This window comes from Brassica oleracea, chromosome C3 (genome assembly GCF_000695525.1).
Source record: "Brassica oleracea var. oleracea cultivar TO1000 chromosome C3, BOL, whole genome shotgun sequence".
NCBI lineage: Eukaryota > Viridiplantae > Streptophyta > Magnoliopsida > Brassicales > Brassicaceae > Brassica > Brassica oleracea.
Genome location: NC_027750.1, coordinates 6734806 through 6755240, shown reverse-complemented (window position 1 = coordinate 6755240; position 20435 = coordinate 6734806). Strand labels below are relative to the sequence as shown.

The window sequence follows — 20435 nt, the reverse complement described above, 5'->3', positions numbered from 1 at the left end:
TTTACTTTTAAACTAAAACAGAAATTAAATCTAAAAATATGAATGGTATAACTTTATTGGAAAGAAAATAAAAATTAAAAACATAACCAAAGAACAATAGACAAAAGTGCGTGTTTACTTTTTAATAATATGTATGCAAATGCTAAAACATTACTTTTTGAAATACATAGAGTATATATTAAATTAGAATTTTCTATTTATTTTATTCTTTTGAAAAAAGAGATCCAAACCAAAATAAAATCCAAATTTTTAGTACAAATAGTGAAATTTATTAGAGGTATGCAGGTATGTAATTATAGTCTTCTGGATATATCGTGTAGCGAGAGATATGCAAATTAGATCCGCATGTCTTTCTGATTCTCTAGGCCAAGTGCCGTGGAAGGTAGAGCTTTAACTACGTCATGAATGCGGCAACTTGGCTCGACTTACTTTCTCAAGACGAAACCAAAGAGCAAATACAGTATGTGGAAAAAAACTATCACATTATTACTTTCTTGCATTACGAAGAAAAGCAACACTTTAACATATATGTATGTCCATACACAATTGCTTTTTGCTTACAAAGAAAAAGAAACACCGTTTTGTACTCTTCCAAACTTTTTATATGTATTAGATGGTTGATAATACAATGAAAAGTGTAAATCATACCTTCCAAAAAGGATTGAAATTATAGCACAATGTTTTTGATTAAAATGTTTTTTTCTGTTGACAATATGTATACAGCCGGGTTTAAACCTGAATGGTAATACAATATATTTTAATATAATTCATTAGGCTATCTTTTCAATTAAGAGTATTTTTATTTATTTTCGTAGTAAATATAAAATTTCCAAAGCTTTATTATTCAAAAAGTAATTATTGACCATCATTTCTAGCGTGTTTTAATTTCAGAAGTAAGAATTCAATAGAGAAGTCAATTTTAATTAATTTCATTGTACTTTGACGAAATTATTACTCTCTTGATTCTTTCTCTTACAAATTTTAATTTGCAAGCTTTATCATCAAAATTATTTGTTTAAGCATATTTTATATTCATCATTGATAATTAAAAAAACTAATTCATTTCATATAAATTATTTATTACTCCATAAAACATTTGATTTTTATAACTTTTAAAATTACTGTTTTCAGGAAACAGATTTACAAATATCCGCCAGTGCCCTATTATATTACGGGTGAGCTACGTGGTCAATAATTTCTTTTTAAAAAGAAGTAAAATTACATGTTGCGTGACATTTCAAAGCCACCCGCACAAAGCAGAGAGATTAGACAGACTCAAAATAATTTCTATCTTTAACAGAGAAAATATTACTCTCCAGTCTCCATAAGCTATACATACAGCATCTTATATGTATCACCATCTCTGCCTCTCACCTTATATATATTACTCCAAAACAATTACCAAACCCAAAAACCACATCTTAACAGAATTTTCTTTTATTTGTCTGGGAAATCAAAAGAAATGGGGTCGAATTTTAGAGATAAAGCCTTGATTTTTCTGGCGTTTCTTTGTTATTCATCATTGATTTGTTCAGTAAAAGCAACAGTCTCTTATGATCGTAAAGCTGTGATCATCAATGGACAAAGAAGAATTCTTCTCTCAGGTTCCATCCACTATCCAAGGAGCACCCCTGAGGTAATTATCTTTATCACATTAATCAGTTTCATTTTAATCCAATGTTTCTTCTGCAGAACCTAAATGTGATTTTCTACCTTTCAATGGATTTTTGTAACTTCGGTTAAAGTTTCCTTCATTCTTCTTAGTTTATAAGTAGTAAAAAAAAAAGTTTCCTTCCTTCTCTCTGTTTTCTGAAATTGATCGGCTTAGTTTCATTTGTGTGTTTTTTCTCCAAGCTTTTTACTTCACATGCTTATTATCTACATAATCTATTAATTTTTTTTCTTATTCTAAGCAATAAATGCATGATTCATTGAATGCTCTGTTTTGTGTAGATGTGGTCTGGTCTGATACAGAAAGCCAAAGAAGGAGGCTTGGATGTTATAGAGACTTATGTTTTTTGGAATGGCCATGAACCTTCTCCTGGAAATGTAATTTAAGAAATATTTATTACTTAATTTTCTACTCTCACAAGTCGCATTCTTCTAATTTTTCTGTATTATTATTTTTTGTTCAGTATTATTTTGGAGACAGGTATGATTTGGTTAAGTTCATTAAGTTGGTACACCAAGCTGGTCTCTATGTTAATCTCAGAATAGGGCCTTATGTCTGTGCTGAATGGAATTTTGGGTAATATAGAATTACTATATTTCTAAAAATAATCTATTTGGTTATCTTAATTTTAAACTAATTTTTAATGGTTTCCTAGGGGATTTCCGGTTTGGCTCAAATTTGTTCCCGGTATGGCTTTTAGGACGGATAACGAACCCTTCAAGGTTCAAAATATAACCAACTACTTTTCTCTCATGCACTAACAATATTTCTTCTTCTTATTTGATGATTAATGTTAGCTTTAAATTATATTGTAAAGGCTGCAATGAAGAAATTCACTGAAAAGATTGTATGGATGATGAAAGCAGAAAAGTTGTTTCAAACCCAAGGAGGACCCATCATTCTTGCACAGGTTTGTTTCATACATTTGTTGTTGTTTGTTACAATAAAATACCATCATAAACTAATGATTAAACATGGAGGGCTCAAACTAAAAGATTTTCTTAATTATTGTGTAAAATGATTTTTTGACAGATTGAGAATGAGTATGGACCAGTGGAATGGGAAATTGGAGCACCAGGAAAGGCTTACACGAAATGGGTAGCTCAAATGGCATTAGGACTCTCAACAGGTGTTCCATGGATTATGTGCAAGCAAGAGGATGCTCCTTCTCCTATTGTATGTTCTTTCCTTTTCCTTCTTTCTAATTATAGATATCTTGTCAATAAAGTATTTTGGTTTTGTTAGGGAAAAAAAAACTGAATTTTGTTACTTCTCTAGTGTTTTAACTAATCTTTTGGTATGGCTGTGGGATTGAACTAGAAGAATATGAACCAAGCTTCTCCGATTTATGATAATTTTCTCTCTCTCTCTCCCTCTCTTTTTCGTATGCAAATTATAGATAGACACATGCAATGGTTATTACTGTGAGAATTTCAAACCTAACTCAAACAACAAGCCGAAGATGTGGACAGAGAATTGGACTGGTTGGTAAGTCACAATATATATGCCCAGAAAATAAAATAAAAATACATTTTTCCAGTTTTATACAAGTTGTAGATTTTAAGATAACATTTTTCTTAGCTTTAAAACAACTAACACAATATTTGAACTCTGTAAACTAAATATCAGGTATACAGAGTTTGGAGGGGCTGTGCCGTATAGACCAGTCGAAGATATTGCATACTCAGTTGCAAGATTCATACAAAACGGAGGTTCCTTCGTCAATTACTATATGGTAATAAAATCAAAACAGAGTTACAAATGAATGCACATCAATCTTTTGTTCTTCCGCTCAATCTTTGTGTATATACATTTTTATGTAGTATCATGGAGGGACGAATTTTGACAGAACAGCTGGAGAGTTCATGGCCTCAAGCTATGACTACGACGCTCCTCTTGATGAATACGGTAATAACTAAAACCCGTAAACACTGTTAAATCACCCTAAATGATCAGCTAAATCTGATTATGTTTACTTAAAAAAGGCTTAACAAGAGAACCAAAGTATAGTCACTTGAAAGCCTTGCATAAAGTCATCAAGCTAAGCGAGCCAGCTTTGGTTTCTGCTGATGCAACCGTCACATCTCTTGGAGCTAAACAAGAGGTACAAGATCAAATCATTTTTTGTAACTTGTAGCTGTGCTATACTCTGATCATTTGAATGTTGTTTTTTCAGGCTCATGTGTTCTGGTCTAAGTCATCTTGTGCTGCGTTTTTATCGAACAATGATGCAAACTCTGCAGCTAGAGTTATGTTCCGTGGATTCCCATATGACTTGCCTCCTTGGTCAGTCAGTATTTTACCTGATTGCAAAACAGAATACTACAACACCGCAAAGGTAATAAAATAAATCTTATTTTTCAATAAAAAAGTTATTTAATTTACCTTCTCTAGATTGAATTGACCTATGTGTGTTTAAACAGGTTAATGCACCAAGAGTACACAGGAATATGGTTCCAACTGGTACAAGATTCTCCTGGGAATCATTCAATGAAGCGACTCCTTCTGCGAATGAACGTGATACGTTTGCAAGAAACGGGCTTGTGGAACAGATAAGCATGACTTGGGACAAGTCTGATTATTTCTGGTATCTAACAGAGTAAGTATATAAACTTTGAAACACTCTTGACTTGGCTCAATCCACAAACAAACTCATGGTTCGTTTGGTTGTGGCTATCAGCATTACAATTGGTGCTGGTGAGAGGTTCTTGCAGACGGGTGATTATCCTCTTCTTACCATTTGGTCAGCTGGACATGCTCTTCATGTGTTTGTCAACGGCCAGCTTGCAGGTAATATAAGAGAAACAAATGGAAGCTTCTCATGTCTCATTTTTCTAGTCTAGTCATGTAACTTGACAACGTTGTCGGTACTTGTTTCTTTCAGGAAGTGCTTATGGAGGACTTTCTCACCCTAAACTAACCTTTAGCCAGAAGATCAAACTACATGCAGGTGTCAACAAGCTTGCTCTGTTGAGTGTTGCAGTTGGTCTTCCGGTTAGTTCCTCATGGGATACTCTATCTCTCTTAAAAGATAGGCTTAGGTTTTTGAGCTTTGTGGTTTTTGGTTTGTTTTCAGAACGTCGGTCAACACTTTGAGACGTGGAACAAAGGTGTTCTTGGACCTGTCACACTGAAGGGAGTTAACTCGGGAACATGGGATATGTCGAAATGGAAATGGTCCTATAAGGTATCTTCCCTGAAATTCAAAACCAACTATTAGCTCTTAGTTTCCTGGTAATAACAAAAAAATCAATCATAATAACGGATTATTTTTTTAAACAGATTGGTGTGAAGGGTGAAGCTATGAGTCTTCATACGGACAGTTCCTCTGTGAGTTGGAATCAAGGATCATACGTGGTCAAGAAGCAACCATTGACCTGGTACAAGGTAAAAGAAAACACTAGAATTACCATTCATGTTCCTAAATAAAACTAGATTTAATACAATGCAGAATAAACTGAAAAAACTTTCTCTTTTGGTTGCAGTCTACTTTTTCCGCACCAGGAGGAAACGAACCATTGGCCTTAGACATGAACACAATGGGGAAAGGTCATGTTTGGATAAACGGTAGAAACATTGGACGTCACTGGCCTGCTTATAAAGCTCAAGGAAACTGTGGACGTTGCAACTACGCAGGAACATTCGACGCAAAGAAATGTCTGAGTAATTGTGGTGAAGCTTCTCAAAGATGGTGAGTGAAGCCAAAAAGCTTCTTTGTATTTCCATCTATTTAGTACATATCTTGATTCATAGAGAGTCCCCTCGCTGTCTTTTTTTGCAGGTACCATGTACCTCGTTCATGGCTCAAGTCCCAAAACCTTATAGTTGTATTTGAAGAGTGGGGTGGTGATCCTAGTGGAATCTCGCTGGTCAAAAGAACATGAAAGCTTTCTTCTGGTTGATCCTGAGTTTTTATGACAGAAGAAAGCTTGTTTCATTGTTTGTCTCTCTGGCTCTGCTTTGAAGATAGAGACAGAGTTGGACAACAACAATTATTGAATTGTGCAGTTACTGTTACTACAACATACTATTATACAACATGTACATTACTGATTATAATCCAAATAAAATAAAATAATACCAGTGAGGTTTGTATATTTGTTAGACTTTCCCGCCAGTGTAAACGCGGATTAAATAAAGTTACTGGGCCCAATTAAATAGATCCATATCTTATCAATCACTGCTTTAGACGATTATCAATACAATACTCAAAGCAGAATAAGGGCTCCTCTCATGCTGTCCACGTTATCAATTATAATCAACCAATAGGAAACCACCGTTGAGCCACGTCAGACGCGCTGCGCATTGCATTTGGGCCTCGCATCATATCGGCCCGATAATGATCGGAATCTGAAAGCCCGGAGAGTCCATGTCTCGATGAAGCTTCCTGATCGATTTTCGATCCCCTTTCTCTTTTTCTTCTTCGTTCCGTTGATCCCCTTTCTCTTCCTCTTCTCCGTTTACTACGTTTCACAAATCTTTCTCTTACCTTTTGACTTCCATTACTCTTCTCTCCAATTCCGTTTCAATGCATATCTCACCAGGCATATTCTAATTCTTCTACTCACCTCTTTCTGAGAAACTGAATCGTAAAGCGTTTTCTGAAACACTCGATCTCCTTCCCTCATAAAGCCAAATCCGATCACATATCTATATAAATAGAGATAGATACATGTTCAGATTCCTTAAAAAGCTAGGGTTTTATTTGAGATTTGGTAGATTGTATAATCGCGAGATGTCTTCCTCCGAAATTAGGGCACATAAGAACCAACCGCCATCTCTGATCTCATCTCTCCCTGAATATTTCTTCGTCGACATCGTAGCGCCGTGTCTCTCGATCCTATTACCCGAATCTCTCCCAAGCCTCCATGTGTTTCCGATCACTCATTGCTTCCCCGGAGCTTTACACGAGACGATCCTACTTGTAGCGCACAAAGAAATGCATCTACGTCGCCATCTCCAAGGATCAAACCTATGACATCCATTGGTATACTCTCTACGTCAAACCTAACGGAGAAACGAGTGAACATCGATTGGTGCACATCCCTTCGCTCCCTTTGATGCCTCTACATGGAAGCTACGTCGCCGTTGGTTCCAACATCTTCGTGATGGGTGAATTTCAAGATTGGAGCATCACGTCGACTGTTTCCCTCATCGTCTGTAGATCTCAGACGACTCAGCCTCTCTCTGACATGCTCAAGGCATGCAAGTTTCTTTTAATTACCAACTCCGGCAAAACTTTCCCCACCTTTTCAATGAGGAGAGTCACACTTTCCTGTGATTGATTTCTCCAAGATCAATGGTGAAGAAAGGGAGAAGACACTCTCTGACATCGCCAAAGCATGCGAAGAATGGGGTTTCTTTCAGGTTCGTATCTCCAACACACACACACACAAAACAGAGCTTTATCTCTCTGTTTTCATGAGATTTATGTCTCACTCTGTTCTCTCTGTGTAGCTGGTGAGCCATGGGACTCCACTGGAGCTTCTGAACAAAGTTAAGGAGCTGAGCTCAGACTGCTACAAAATAGAGAGAGAAGAAGCGTTCAAGACTTCAACACCCGTGAAGCTGCTCAACGAACTGCTTGAGAAAAACTCTGGAGAGAAGCTCGAAAGCGTTGACTGGGAAGATGTTTTCACTCTCCTAGACCATAACCAAAACGAGTGGCCATCCAACATTTCTGGCCTCAAGTAAACATTAAAACGCTTTTAAATAAATCAAATTCGAATTCAAAGGTTGTAACTTTATATGTACTCTGTTTTCTTCAAAAAACAGAGAGACGATGTTGGAATACATAGGAGAAGTGATGAAGCTAGCGAGCAAGATGATGGAAGTGATGGATTAGAATCTGGGTTTGCCTAAAGGTTACATAAAGAAAGCTTTAAACGAAGGGATGGAAGATGGTGAAGAGAAGGCTTTCTTTGGAAAAGTTAAATGTGACAATACATTAACTATGGAAGGCATTTCCAGTGGGGTCTTTGGTTGTCCTTTTGTACCTCATACTACTTCTGGTTTCAGATTTTAACTCTGCAGGCATCAAATTTGACATCTGAAGATCTGTCTTTAACGGTTCTTGCTCCAACATCCTTCACATCACCTATAAGCCCATTCCTAAGATTCTTTGAGTTCACAGAGAGGGTACAAACCGAAAACGCAATACAACAACGTATAAGTTCCAGTCGTTACCCTCAATTCCACTAGAGCTTTTGTTTAAAGCTTCGAACTTGAAGGTTGGATTTTGTGGTTACTATTCTTAGAGGTTCACACAGTAGTCTAGAGGAGATTCAGTGCCGTAAGAACTGCTAGACAGACTGTGGAGCTGTTCTTGCTGTTGGCGCAGCTTTAAGATCTGAAGCATTGAAGGTATATAAAATTTAATCTACTAGACAAATCTTCAAGCCTTCTTTATGCCTTTTTATCAAGGTTTAGTTAGAATTGCTACTTTTTCATTTTTCAGGAATAAGTATTAGCAACGAGTCTTCTAGAAGACAATCCCTTGGCGGAGCTGATATTATACTCAAACTGAATGGCTTCTTCACCACTTACTATCCTTCGGAGGCCACTAGAGCTATTGTAAGTTAAGTTTGTCATTTTATTTTATGTGGTTGACATATACCTAGATTAATCTCTCTCTGTCTCTTGCAAAATTGTTGATTTAGTTGATTTGTGGCATTTTATTTTACGATTTCTATGGCTGTTTTGAAAGAATTTTTGCATTTTACAATTATGTTTCTTACTTTGGTTACTTTTTTGTGTGTATATTCTTCACAAAATTACACAAAAATATTTGTTGCCTTTTTGTGTAATTTTCTTCATTGTTTGATTGAGGCTGATTTGTATTGCGTTCTTTGTGTTGCAGTTTTAGTAGCGACAAGAATCTATATCCTACAAATAAAGATGACGAACTCCCCAATCTCCCCGCTTCATCCAAGTCATTACAATATATTCCTTACAAACCTTAGAACTTTGAAGATATGTGGAGATTCCCTCTTTCATGTAGGATGCAACCAAATTGCAGTTACATTACATACTCATCTTAACTGCATAAGATTCGACCGAACCATCTTCAACTTCCCTCACGCCGGCTTCCTAGGCAAAGAGACTGATTCAGGTCTTACAGACTAAGAAACGCTCCAGCGTCGTTTGTTTTTCAAATAAACCACGACTGGTATCAAGACAACTTAAGACATCTGGATACGCTTAGATATACTGAAAGAAGCAGCATCCGGTTTCATGAGGAAGAGCGGTTCCTTGAATGCTCCGTTTCAGTGGAGTTCTGCTTGATATTTATAACTGGAATACACATAGTATGCTAACCCGGACGAGCTATCCTCATCAGTACACTGGAGAATCACAAGAAAGACGCCATGTCGCCATCTGCTTCGTCAAGACTTTCCGGTTCAAGATAGTCAAGAACCTTACTCGGAACGCTCTAAACGTTTAAGTATTATATATGTTTTTTAATGTTTTCGTTGTTACTATGTGGAAACTGAAAATGAGATGTTAGATTATATAGGAAAATATGTACTTTCATTCAATACAGTCAACACTAAAAAGATTAAAAAGTTTAGTTATTTCTTTATTTTTATTCTTTAAATAGAAAAACAATTCCAGAAAACATTTGTATGGAGTTTGGTTCACCTTAATTTCTTGATTATTAATGATTAAGGTACATTTAAATTATTTGATATAATGGTATATGAAACTCAAGTAATATTTTGTTAGAAATGTAATACTTTTAACTATAAAAATATTTTCACATGAGAGAAATTTCCAACACATATTTTGAATAAAAGTTCAACAAATACTAAAGTATTTTACAGAAGATAATTAGTAAACACTAAACTTAAAGAAACTTTCATTATAAATTGAAAAACTAATATAAACTGAAACAAACATGTATTATAAAACATCATTTGTTGTTATATAATAAATACAAATTAATATTTTGACATTATTAAAACTATTTATATATTACTTTAAAATATAAATTTTGTAACTTTATCACATTATTTTTAATTGGTTTAGCTTGGAGGTGGGTGTATTAACTTATTATCATGAAAAATTTGTTAGAGTAATAATATTAAAATCTCATACTCTTAGAAGTAAAAAATATTAATTATTCTCACTTAAGATTTTCTTCAACTATATCAAATTGAAATAGAAATCAAATAGGAAAAAAATAAAAATCATTACATTTTCATAATTTTCTTAAATTTAATAATTTTGTGTTCTCTTACAATAATCAGTTGATAACTCAAAACAATAAGTTTGATTAAATTTACAATATAATTTTTAGAATAAAACAGATTACATTTATTAGTTTCAACATATTGTAAATTTTAAATAATTATAAAATTAATATTTTAAAATAAAATAATTTTATTATAATTTTACTTTTATACTAATTTTTTTATGATATTGATATGATTTTATAAAATAAAACTAAAAACAAAAAGATATACAGATACTTTATGAAATTGAGATTGAGATTTATATAAAAGGGATTTTTTTGTTGTTAAATTACATGTTTTAATATTTTTACTTTTAAGATATTGATTTTTTGATACTTAATTTCTGTATGATATTTATATGATTATTTATATATACACACATATATATATATATATATATATTAAAAACGAAAATAAAAATAGAAAAAACATATTTTAAAAATATATAGATATTTCTTTTTTTTTGTTTAAGAAAAAAATATTAATAAAAACTAAAATAGAAATCTTGATAGTGGCAATTAACAAAAAAAAAATTATTAAGGTTAACAATGTAATTAACCATCATGAAAATTAAGGTGAGGACGGCACATAAGAAACTGACTTCTCAAATAATATTATAGAGATCCGTTTGTTTTAATTAATTTCTTAGTCTTATCATAAATTCATATCCAAAGCTGGTTTAGGTTTCAATACGATCTTTCTCATTAGCTCATCATTTAGTCTATCGTGTGTAAATTTATAAAAAAATATAGAAAAGTTAACGAACTCAACTTGCTACGAATCATATTTTAGTTAAACCCAACGATGATGTTTATTGGCAGTTTCAGAAAAAAACATATGCATCAAATTAAACAATATATAATTAATATGAAAATGCAAAAAGAATATAGAAGATCAAACATTAAATTCAAAAAGACAACAATATAAAAAATCTATTTTCATTTGCGTTAATGTTGTTGGCACTTTCGGATTTATTGATTTTAAATTATTTATAAATAATAAAAAAATTATAAATAAATAATCGGGGCGTAGTCCGGGCAAACCCTCTAGTAATGATAACAACCAAATATAGAGATTCGTTCGTTACTTTAACGGGGGATTTAATACTTGCAAAATTTACATAATAGCTCCCTGAAGCTAAAACCATATACTCATTAGTACCGTCACGTGACATGATTTAGCATAATGGTCAACATTAAATTACGCAGCTACTCTACTCCTTAGTCCTTGCTACCATTCGCTGATTTTTTCCTTTTTCTGCTCCTATTAACAACCAGCGGTAAGATCATTTTCACTTAGCTACAGTCCATCGAATTGACCAAAATGCCCCCGACCTCTTGGAAAGCTTTCTCCGCAAGACGACACACATTGGTCAAACACTGTCTTCACCTAGAAACCTTGCCAGCAAATCGTCGTCCCACTCGCACTCACTCGCTCCTACATTGTTTGCACCCCACGCTCCGCCTTTTTCGCCGTTGAAACCGAGGCAGCAACCTCTGAACAGTCCACTTGCGTCGACGCTCGCCATGGCGGAAGCGTCGCTGTCCGAAAACGAAGGACCACAGCTCTCCTCGTTCACGTTGATCGTGATGTAGCCGGAAGATGACTGGACAGCCACCGGAATTTCGTACGGATCGTCGATGAACCTCACTCTGAAACTCGCTTCGCCGGGAAAGTTAGTTCCCTCGGTGTTCGTCGTCGTCGGTGAAGAAGACTCGACGAGCTGCATGATTTCGTCCGGGGTATACTCGTCCTCGTTATAGTCTCCTCCGGAGATTATCACCGGCGTCGGCATTTCCTTCTCCGCCGTGTCTTTTCCCCTCTCATCTTCTGTCTTCCGCGTTTTGTCCATTTCTCTCTTTGTTAAACTCTGACGAGAGAGAGAGAGAGAGAGAGAGAGAGAGAGAGAGCGAGAAGACAAGACAGTAATTGTAACTTTTGTTGTGATCTCTTCTTGCACATTTAAATACACAAATATAAATATAATATTTTATGATAATATCCATTAATACAGTGATTAGGTTTGTAATGAGTATGAAATTATGTCTGTAATCAAATCAATTATTAGATGTCTGTGGCAAGTATAAACGCTTTTTTTTGTTGGAATATGTTTCACGTTTGTCGTTTTGATAATAGGTTATTTTGTTAGTTAACATAACCAAATCAAAACACATGTTGATTGTCGTTTGGATAGAAGTCGTAAAGAAATAATTATAAATAGTTTTTTTTTTGTTTGCTGCTAAATAACCATCTCATAATTCATATTTGATACTATTATCTATAATTTGTAAGAGAAAATAAATTCCAGAAAAGGTGTGGAAAAGTTAATGAGGAGATACCAAATTTAGGAAGGTGGTCGGTGAGTAATTTTTTGAAAAACTGGACTTTTCTTTGATAAGTCCAAAGTGGGTAGATTTTTCTTTAATGTCACCCACCATATAGAACGAAAATGCAAATAAAGTCGACAAAACTAGTGATGTGAAAAGACGTTAACAGGCATTTGAATTGATGTTGAAACATACAGGGACGTGCCATCTGTTTGGTCAGTGCGTAGAGAGAGTTCAGACCTTTCTTCTCTCGCTATCTCTTCCCAAATATTATACCCTTGTCGATATAATTCATATAACATAAACTAAATTCAAATATGTCACGCTTTTATATCATATGATTCCAGTGGCCATACGAAGTTTACAAATCAGAATATGAATGGCTTCATGAGCCTCAGAATCGAATATAGACTGCCGAACGGGTCTGTACCGGAGATGTAAAGGAAGGTGCGATGCCTTTTGCATGCAAAGTGATATGTACAGTCAAATAGTCTCTTGTTTCTTGTAAGATACAAATATCTTTCAACCAAAAATTAAACCGGGAGTGATCTATTCCGATTGTTGCTTAACCGGTCTCCAGAAGCACTGTGTGAACAATAGAAGCAAATTAAAAAAAATGAAACGAATAAAATTAAAGGAATGAGTGGAAATAATTGTTATTCCTCAAATATAATGAAAAATAATTTTGCTTTGTTATTTTCTAGAAAAAAAAAGAATGATAAGTAATAGAAAAAAAAATTAATTATTTATGAATGGTGTATTTTTATGGAAACCATAAAGAATTGAATATTTCTTTTCATTCTCTTGGTCACCAATTAGACCTCGTACAAGACACCTTTCTTTTCTTACCTTAAAAGGCAATCAAAAACTTGAATGTTCTGTAACCGGCAGAAGACCGCTCAACGCGAACCAGATAGTATGACCGATGATAAGTCGTGCTCCCTCAAGCTTCCGGATGATAATCTCCTATCTTTTACTAAAAATCTCTTGCCTCGACCCGAGTTAGACTGTCTCTCTAAGACTATGACCTCCCGGAACCGGTGAACATTTCCCACACAGGAAGTCCTCTCCCGTGTCAGGCTCAGATTCGTAATTAGGTTGCAACGGATACTGAGCCATCCTCCTAGAGCAGTCAAGAGCTCTCAGCTCGAGTGTCTTCTCTCAGACCATCTTGAGTAAGCAAAGTTACACAGTTAAGTTCGGTTCTTTCGAGTCCCGTAAATTTGGACCCATATAGTTACCTATAATTTTTCGGGTCGGTTCTGGGTCGGATCTTGTCGGGTATGGATCGGTTCGGGTCCATAATTCCAATATCCGTAAAATAGCCATAATTTTTGAGTCTATTTCGGATACGGGCCGGTTCAGGTATTTAGGACCCGAAAAGAACCCGAAATACCCGAACTGGATCTGAAAGTTCAAAAAAAATATTCGAAAACCCTAAAAATACCTGAAGAATACCCAAAATTTACCCAATATTAGACCCAAAAACCCATAGCCAAAATTTACCCGAATACCCAAATTATATTTTTTAAAAATCTAAAATTTTACCCGAAAACCCAAACCCGAAACTTAAAAATATCTGAAATACCAAAAATATACCAAATCACCCATATACCTAATATATATAATAAATTTTGGGTACTTTGGGTACCCAAAAGGTCTCGGGTAGGATCCGGACCCGAACCGAGACCCGCGCGCGGGTCCAAAGAAAAAAGATCCAACAGGTACTTTATCATGGAATCTGACCCGGACCAGAACCTATATTTTTTGGTAAATTCCAATTCGGGTCTTCGGGTCCGGGTAAAATACCAATGCCTGATAAAAATGATTATGAGATTGAGAATAATTATATTGGTGTTGAAGAAGAATTTTAAGTAGTATTTAAAACGTCGTTTAGCAAGTTAACAGACGTTTACGGTTTAATAGTTGACTTTCTAAGTTTCTACAATGACCGATTTTTTTTATTTAATTTGAAAGTTGGAGGTTTTTGGCAGTTTTCTCGATCTAAAAGTCCTATAGGAGGTTTCTTTTTTTCATATTGTTTCCTTTACTCGTTTGCTAATGCTGCCATACTAAAAAGGAAATTTGGTTAAACCTTCTAATGAAAAAAAAAATTTTTTTTATGTTTTATAGGCTTAAAATCAATTCGTGATAACTAGATTAGCTCAAACCTTTTATATTATTTACGTTCCATCTACATTATTAAAAGAGAAGTACCCATTAAAAATATCCCTAAGTTTTCTAACTTATTTATATTTCAATGCCACTGAGAATTAAATTTAACTACCTATTTTAATGTTTGTCTTTTCCAGTTAAATTAATGAGTTTTCCTTAATCAAATTTAAATTTAATGTCATTAAATGAACCTAAATATTTTAATGTTTGTATTTTTCAGTTAAATTAACGAATTTTCCTTAATATGATTTTTTGGTTTACATGTCTGTCTATGTTTCTCATGGATAATGACTACTTTAGGTGAAAACAGGCTAATCACATGCTTAGGCGGTGATTACTCTCTTCTTAAAGAAGTAGTATTACAAAGAAAGTGACTACAAGAAAATAGTAAAAGTAACTAACTAAACACATGCAAGAGGCTTTTAACTAGCCAAGATAACTAAACTGTTGATGAACATGTTCCTAAAGATAGAAAGACGAACAAAGCTTTCGTAGACATCGCATGATTCAACTTCCGACATAGACAAGATATATATAGTGCGAAGAGCGTTAGTTTGGAAGCGTAATTATCAAAATATATCGGGCCGTATGCAGCCTACGAGACCCGTGACGGGCTTTTCGGGTGATGTTATTGAGTCCTTTATATATGTTTCTTCACGGACAAGTTTCTCGTTTCTTTCTGTAAAAAAAACGATTAATTATTCTCTTCTCCTCCAAGAAAGTGCGTTAGGGTTTGGAACATGGAGGATTCGGTTTTGGCGGAGGTTAACGTTCGTCCTCTTAAGATACCGAAATATCACGGAGCTTTCGAAGGATCATCGAAATCAGTTAACAAAAAGCGCGATCTCAAGTACAGAAAATTGGGAGACGATGAATATTTGAGGCAGTACTTGCAGTTTTACTATCAGTTCCAGAAATCTGAGGTAAAAAACCACCCCTATATTCATTTAACTATCCTAATCTCGTATGAAAGTTAGTATTATGTTTGGCTTAATCATGTTTTGGGGGTTCTGATATATTGGAATCTGTTTGTTTGGTTAATTAGGGTTTCGCGGTTGAATGGGATCAATTTGATTACGCCTTCCACACTAGATCGTTGGACAATCCACCACGAGGTTTTTGCACTACACGAAGCCCTGCCGAGTTGGTTCGTGAGGTGACACTCCTTACCATAGAGAAACAAAACGAAGCTAAGGTCAGTCTTTGGATCCTTCTTCCTTTGTTGGTTTTGATTTTGGAGAGGATTAACACATTTAAGTTTTAATTAATTAATTCAGGGAACAAAACTCGTGTTGGTGGAGCACATTCAGGCGAATTTCCAATTTGCTAATGGTCTTTTGTGCTGGCTGTCATTCTGGGCTATGGATATGAATTCATCATCCACCCCTGAGTCCAAAATCTATCAAGCTAAACTGTGGAAACGCGGAAAAGAGCTTGAACTTCACCTTTTCAAGCTCAAGCCGACAGAGGAAGGTGATTTTTGGCTGCTCTCTCTATATTATATTCCCATCTTAACTTGTGTGTGTGTTTGTTCGTGCGCAGAGATTGTTTCTATTGAAGTGCAGCCTCCTTCTCCCATGCAATGTGAAGACTCTGGTACTCATTCTCTTCACTCTCTGACCTAAGTTTAGTATGAGTTTTATATTCTAATCAAAATGTGGTGTATGACGAAGGGAAAGAAAAAAAAACATTAGCAGAATATAAGTATTACATTGAGTGTGTTGTGTTTTTCTCTTGTGTAGAGGAAATAGCTGTAGTGTTTGCCCGAGCTGGTCCTGAAGATGATCCTGGAGTTCCCTTTGTTTTCCATCGAACTGGAGTTGATCCTGGAGTACCCTTTGGCTGGTCTCGATCCTGATAGCATAGTTCCCTAAGAGAAAAAAATTAGGATAAACCATCGATAGTGTTTTTTCGAGCTAAAACAAATTTAGGTTTTGTAAAATAAAAATAGACAGTAGTGATTTCAAAACATGTTAACTTGGGAGGACCAATATACTTAATCGATGATATAGAGTCGGTGTAATTGTTAGTTTATCTTCAGATTATTTGTTTCTGGCTTTCATCGTAATCAAGTTACTTGTATCACAAGTTTAGTTTCCTGCGTGTGTTGGTATGCGGATACACCTCTCGTAAAACGAAGGAAAATGATTGCGGCCCTGTTCGTTTGTCAGTCGCTAGCGGCAGCGATCAGCGGCAGCGGTTAATCTCTTGTTCGTTTACCTATCGCTGTACGAGCGATCAAACGCGGCGGCTTATCGCTAGCGGCAGCGACAAAAAATTTCAATCGCTATTTTTTCCAGCGTTTGTTTTATTATTTTAATAATGAACCCATTAAATGACAATGTTACCCTTGGTTTTTTAATGAAACTACTAATGAACCTAAACCTAAACGTAATATTTTTTATAATTCTCTTGTCGCCGTCAAGCTGTAACGATTCTCAATCCTCCACTTTGATTCTCTCTCGTGGCCAAGCTTGTTGGGTTTCTCAGTACTCCACTTCGATTCTCTCTCGCGACCAAGGAGCTTCGAGCCACGGCCAAGCTTGTCGGTTTTCTCTCTTACGGTAGCTCTTTCGTTTTGCTCTTTTTGGTGCTTATGGATCTGTTGTATTCTTGGCTATTTGTGATTTCAATTTGGTTGGTGGTCATGGGTCTGTTTCAAGTTTAGTTTACCTCATACTTGTTGTGTCTGTTTGTGATATTATGGTTCTGAATTCGTATATGAGTATGTTTGTGCTAGTGTTGAGTTTCTGTGAATGAATACATAACGCATTGTTTTTGATGTTTATTGTTGCTCCTTCTTGTATCCTTTCCAGGTTTTAGGAGGAATCACTCTTAAACAAGGATGTCAAAATTGACTAATGACGTAAGTTTTTTTTTGTTAATTATTCTTTGGCTGAATTTGTGCTGCTTGGTTTGGTTGGTTTTTTATTTCATGGCTGAATTTGTCTTGATTGGTTTGGTTGGTCTTATGATTTCATGGCTGATTTATTAAATTAAAACTGGACCGATGAGGAATGTCGTTTCTTTTTTCAACTGTTCTTGGAAGAGAAAAAAAAGGGAAACAAAACAAGGAATGGATTGAATCCAACTGCAAAAGAGTTCATTGTGAAGACATTTGAAGAGAAATACGGAGAGAAGCATATATGGGACAGATTTAAGAACAAGTATGATACTTGTAGAAGGGTTTACGTAAGCATTAAGAAGCTGATTCATAACAAAACCGGAATGGGCTATGATGATATGGGAAGAATAAACATGTCTGATGATTGGTGGTAAGAACGCATAAAGGTAACTTTTGTACGTTTTTGTTTTTAAACTATTTTGTGGCAAGAACGCATAAAGGTAACTTTTGTACGTTTTTGTTTTTAAACTATTTTCTTTTCCATTGTAGTATTTGTTATGGTTAAAAGCATAATGTTTTACATTGTTTAGACATGTGTATTGTTTTAGTATCATTTGAATTGACCATGGGATGATTTGTGCTCTGACCCACCATCCACTTTATGCCGTTTAGTGCTCTGATAATATTTTTATAATCATGAGGTGGTTGAGGAACATGACTCATGCTACGTAAGAGATTATTAATCAGTAATTTTTTTCAATCTTACAGGAGTGGCCTGGAGCTAGGAAATACAAAAACAAGCATGTTCCTAATATTGATCTTTTTGAGGAAGAGTTTGGTGCCATTACTGTCACTGGGGCAGAAGGGTGGAGTGCTCAGCAAGGAGAAGCTAGCTTAGATTCCAGAGTGAGTGGAAACAATGATGAGGAAGACGACTGTACAGATATGCCACCACCAGTTGGGGATATACAAAAAAAAAATGGAGGTTCAAGATCAAAAAGGAAGAGGAAGGAAGTTGATCCGAGTACTGAAAATGCTGCTAGATGTAATGTGATTCTTGATGAGAAGAATCAACTGATGGGAAAAATGATCTTACTGATGGAGCGTGAGAACTTACGTAGCGGAGAGCGTTGTATGGAGATCCTTAATGATTTGCCTGGAGTAAAAAAATGGTCTAAGTTTCATCTGGCTGCAGTTGATCATTTGCTAGCTGATCCAGCAAATAGACAAGGGTTTCTTGCATTTTCTAGTGCTGAAGATAAGATTACCATTTTAGAACATAGGATGGGCATAAAACTTGACGATTGATGTTTGTTTACGACTCTTCTTATTGATGGCTTTTGGTTAATGTTTTGTTTATTTACGACTCTTTTTATTGATGGATTATTATTATTATGAAAAGATCAGCTTATTAATTTTTGGATTATTATTTTGGTTTTGTAGATGATTAGATGGATGTGGTTGAATGATGATGATGATGATGATGATGATGATGATGATGAACGTGATTTGTCGAATACTCACAGAGTGATTCAAAGGACTGATAGAGGTGCAGGATGGCGTCATGTTCAACAACTGATGCATGGATCAGATTAGCAATGTTATGATATTCTGCGAATGAATCAAAGGACATTTGAAGATTTATGTAGGATGCTCTCTACAAGGTATGGATTACGAGAGACTGATAATGTCTACTTGGAGGAAAGTGTTGCAATGTTTCTTGAAGCGGTTGGTCAAGATAAAACTAAGCGGGTTCTTGCAGACAGATATCAAAGGTCACTGGATACAATACAAAGAAAACTTGATGAAGTTTTGAGTGCTCTTCTCAAGTTTGCAGTTGATACGCTTAAGCCAGAAGAAGGAGAATTCGCAAGGGTAAACCCTATCTTGAGGAATGATGACCGTTATTACCATATTTTAAAGACTGCATTGGAGCACTTGATGGAACTCACATCTCAATTCGTCCTCCAAGTCACAATGCAGAAGCATAAAGAGGTAGAAAGCAAGAACCAACAATGAATGTCCTTGCTATATGCAACATGGTGATGGTGATGATGATGAATCATGCTCATGGTGGATATACATCATGGTGATGGTGATGATGATGAAGATGAATCACCTGATGATAGTAGTGATGATGATGATCATGCTCATGGTGGATATACTCCTTATGAACCAACAGGTGATAGAGCTATGGAAGGTGTACGTGACTACATTACAAATGAGATGGGTAGAGGAGGTCGTTTGCCATACTAGAAAACCTTTTGTAACGCTTTATTTAAGTTTTATATTTACTTTAGACTTTGTCTTTATGAAACTATAATATTTCATTTGAGGTTGCATTTATATTTTTATGTCATTTATAAGTTTAAAGTAATTTTATTTAACGTTCAGTCATAGAGATAGCATAACAAACAACTTAGCAGCAGATCAGTCGCTAGCGGCAGCGATTACTAGCCGAACAATCAAGCGACTATCGAGCGACTATCGCATTGAGTAAAAAACGGGTTGGAAATTAAGTGATGTGTTGATGCCTTGATGGTCTTGTGCAGAAGAAGCTGAGCAAGCTAGTCATCTATGTTTGATCTGCTAGACCTTCAAAAACCGTACCAGACAACACAAGTCTATTTCATGCAGAGACTTCTTAGTTAGTCTTCTGATATCTTGCATATTTGCATTGTTTTATCCATTCATTCATAAACATTTTCATCATAGAGATTAGGATTTAGACATGTTTAGGTTGCATTTTGCATACATGAGTCTCTATTAGGTACTGGAGTGCCACATGGAGTTCTTGGGGACATTTGGATGCATTTGGAGCTCGAAGGAGGTGAAATAGGTGATCATTAAACGAGCAGAGCATGGGAGCGACCTCCCGGAGCGACATCACGAAGTCGCTGTGTCCCACCTCTCAGAGCGACCTTCCTAAAGCGACGCCATGAAGTCGCTCGCGTTCTCGTTACTCCGAACCGTCTTAGATGACCCTGGAGCGACCTCTCAGAGCGACCTACCAAGGTCGCTCCCGATCCAGAGCGACCCGTTGGAGCGACACACCAAAGTCGCTCGCGACCTCTCACCCGGAGACACCAAAAATCGGCCTTGGAGCGACTTCCCGGAGCGACACCTGCAAGTCGCTCCGCGTTACTTTGCTGCCGAAAATCATGATTTCCCGAGGACCTTTT

General features: G+C 35.7%; 3 protein-coding genes and 1 pseudogene across 3 annotated transcripts; 3 read left to right on the top strand and 1 right to left on the bottom strand.

The window, feature by feature from the left end:
- The first annotated feature begins 1269 nt into the window (after positions 1–1269).
- Positions 1270–5769, top strand: LOC106335095 (beta-galactosidase 4). The gene is made up of 18 exons (XM_013773521.1): positions 1270–1636; positions 1954–2049; positions 2136–2248; positions 2328–2394; positions 2490–2582; positions 2705–2848; positions 3072–3160; positions 3302–3407; positions 3496–3580; positions 3658–3776; positions 3849–4010; positions 4096–4271; positions 4353–4462; positions 4557–4666; positions 4749–4859; positions 4955–5059; positions 5158–5363; positions 5454–5769. Exons 1-18 carry the CDS (start codon positions 1463–1465, stop codon positions 5554–5556), a joined length of 2169 nt encoding a protein of 722 aa, XP_013628975.1. The 5' UTR covers positions 1270–1462; the 3' UTR covers positions 5557–5769.
- Positions 5770–6732: 963 nt separating this feature from the next.
- LOC106329759 lies at positions 6733–8638 on the top strand (annotated as a pseudogene).
- Positions 8639–10991: 2353 nt separating this feature from the next.
- LOC106335094 lies at positions 10992–11758 on the bottom strand. Its single transcript, XM_013773520.1, has one exon. It carries the CDS (start codon positions 11756–11758, stop codon positions 11279–11281), a length of 480 nt encoding a protein of 159 aa, XP_013628974.1. The 3' UTR covers positions 10992–11278.
- A 3359-nt stretch (positions 11759–15117) lies between these two features.
- Positions 15118–18849, top strand: LOC106329758. Its single transcript, XM_013768403.1, has 7 exons — positions 15118–15331; positions 15454–15603; positions 15686–15881; positions 15951–16004; positions 16151–16239; positions 18022–18414; positions 18697–18849. The coding sequence occupies exons 1-7, from the start codon at positions 15149–15151 to the stop codon at positions 18847–18849; spliced, it is 1218 nt and encodes a 405-aa protein (XP_013623857.1). The 5' UTR covers positions 15118–15148.
- The last annotated feature ends 1586 nt before the right edge of the window (positions 18850–20435 follow it).

Coding starts and splice junctions, on each gene's coding strand:
- LOC106335095 (XM_013773521.1), top strand. CDS start 1,463: ATGGGGTCGAATTTTAGAGATAAAGCCTTGATTTTTCTGGCGTTTCTT. Junction 3,161..3,301: donor ACAGAGAATTGGACTGGTTG/GTAAGTCACAAT, acceptor ACTAAATATCAG/GTATACAGAGTTTGGAGGGG. Junction 4,860..4,954: donor AATGGAAATGGTCCTATAAG/GTATCTTCCCTG, acceptor TTTTTTAAACAG/ATTGGTGTGAAGGGTGAAGC.
- LOC106335094 (XM_013773520.1), bottom strand. CDS start 11,758: ATGGACAAAACGCGGAAGACAGAAGATGAGAGGGGAAAAGACACGGCG.
- LOC106329758 (XM_013768403.1), top strand. CDS start 15,149: ATGGAGGATTCGGTTTTGGCGGAGGTTAACGTTCGTCCTCTTAAGATA. Junction 15,332..15,453: donor ATCAGTTCCAGAAATCTGAG/GTAAAAAACCAC, acceptor TTGGTTAATTAG/GGTTTCGCGGTTGAATGGGA. Junction 15,604..15,685: donor AGAAACAAAACGAAGCTAAG/GTCAGTCTTTGG, acceptor TAATTAATTCAG/GGAACAAAACTCGTGTTGGT.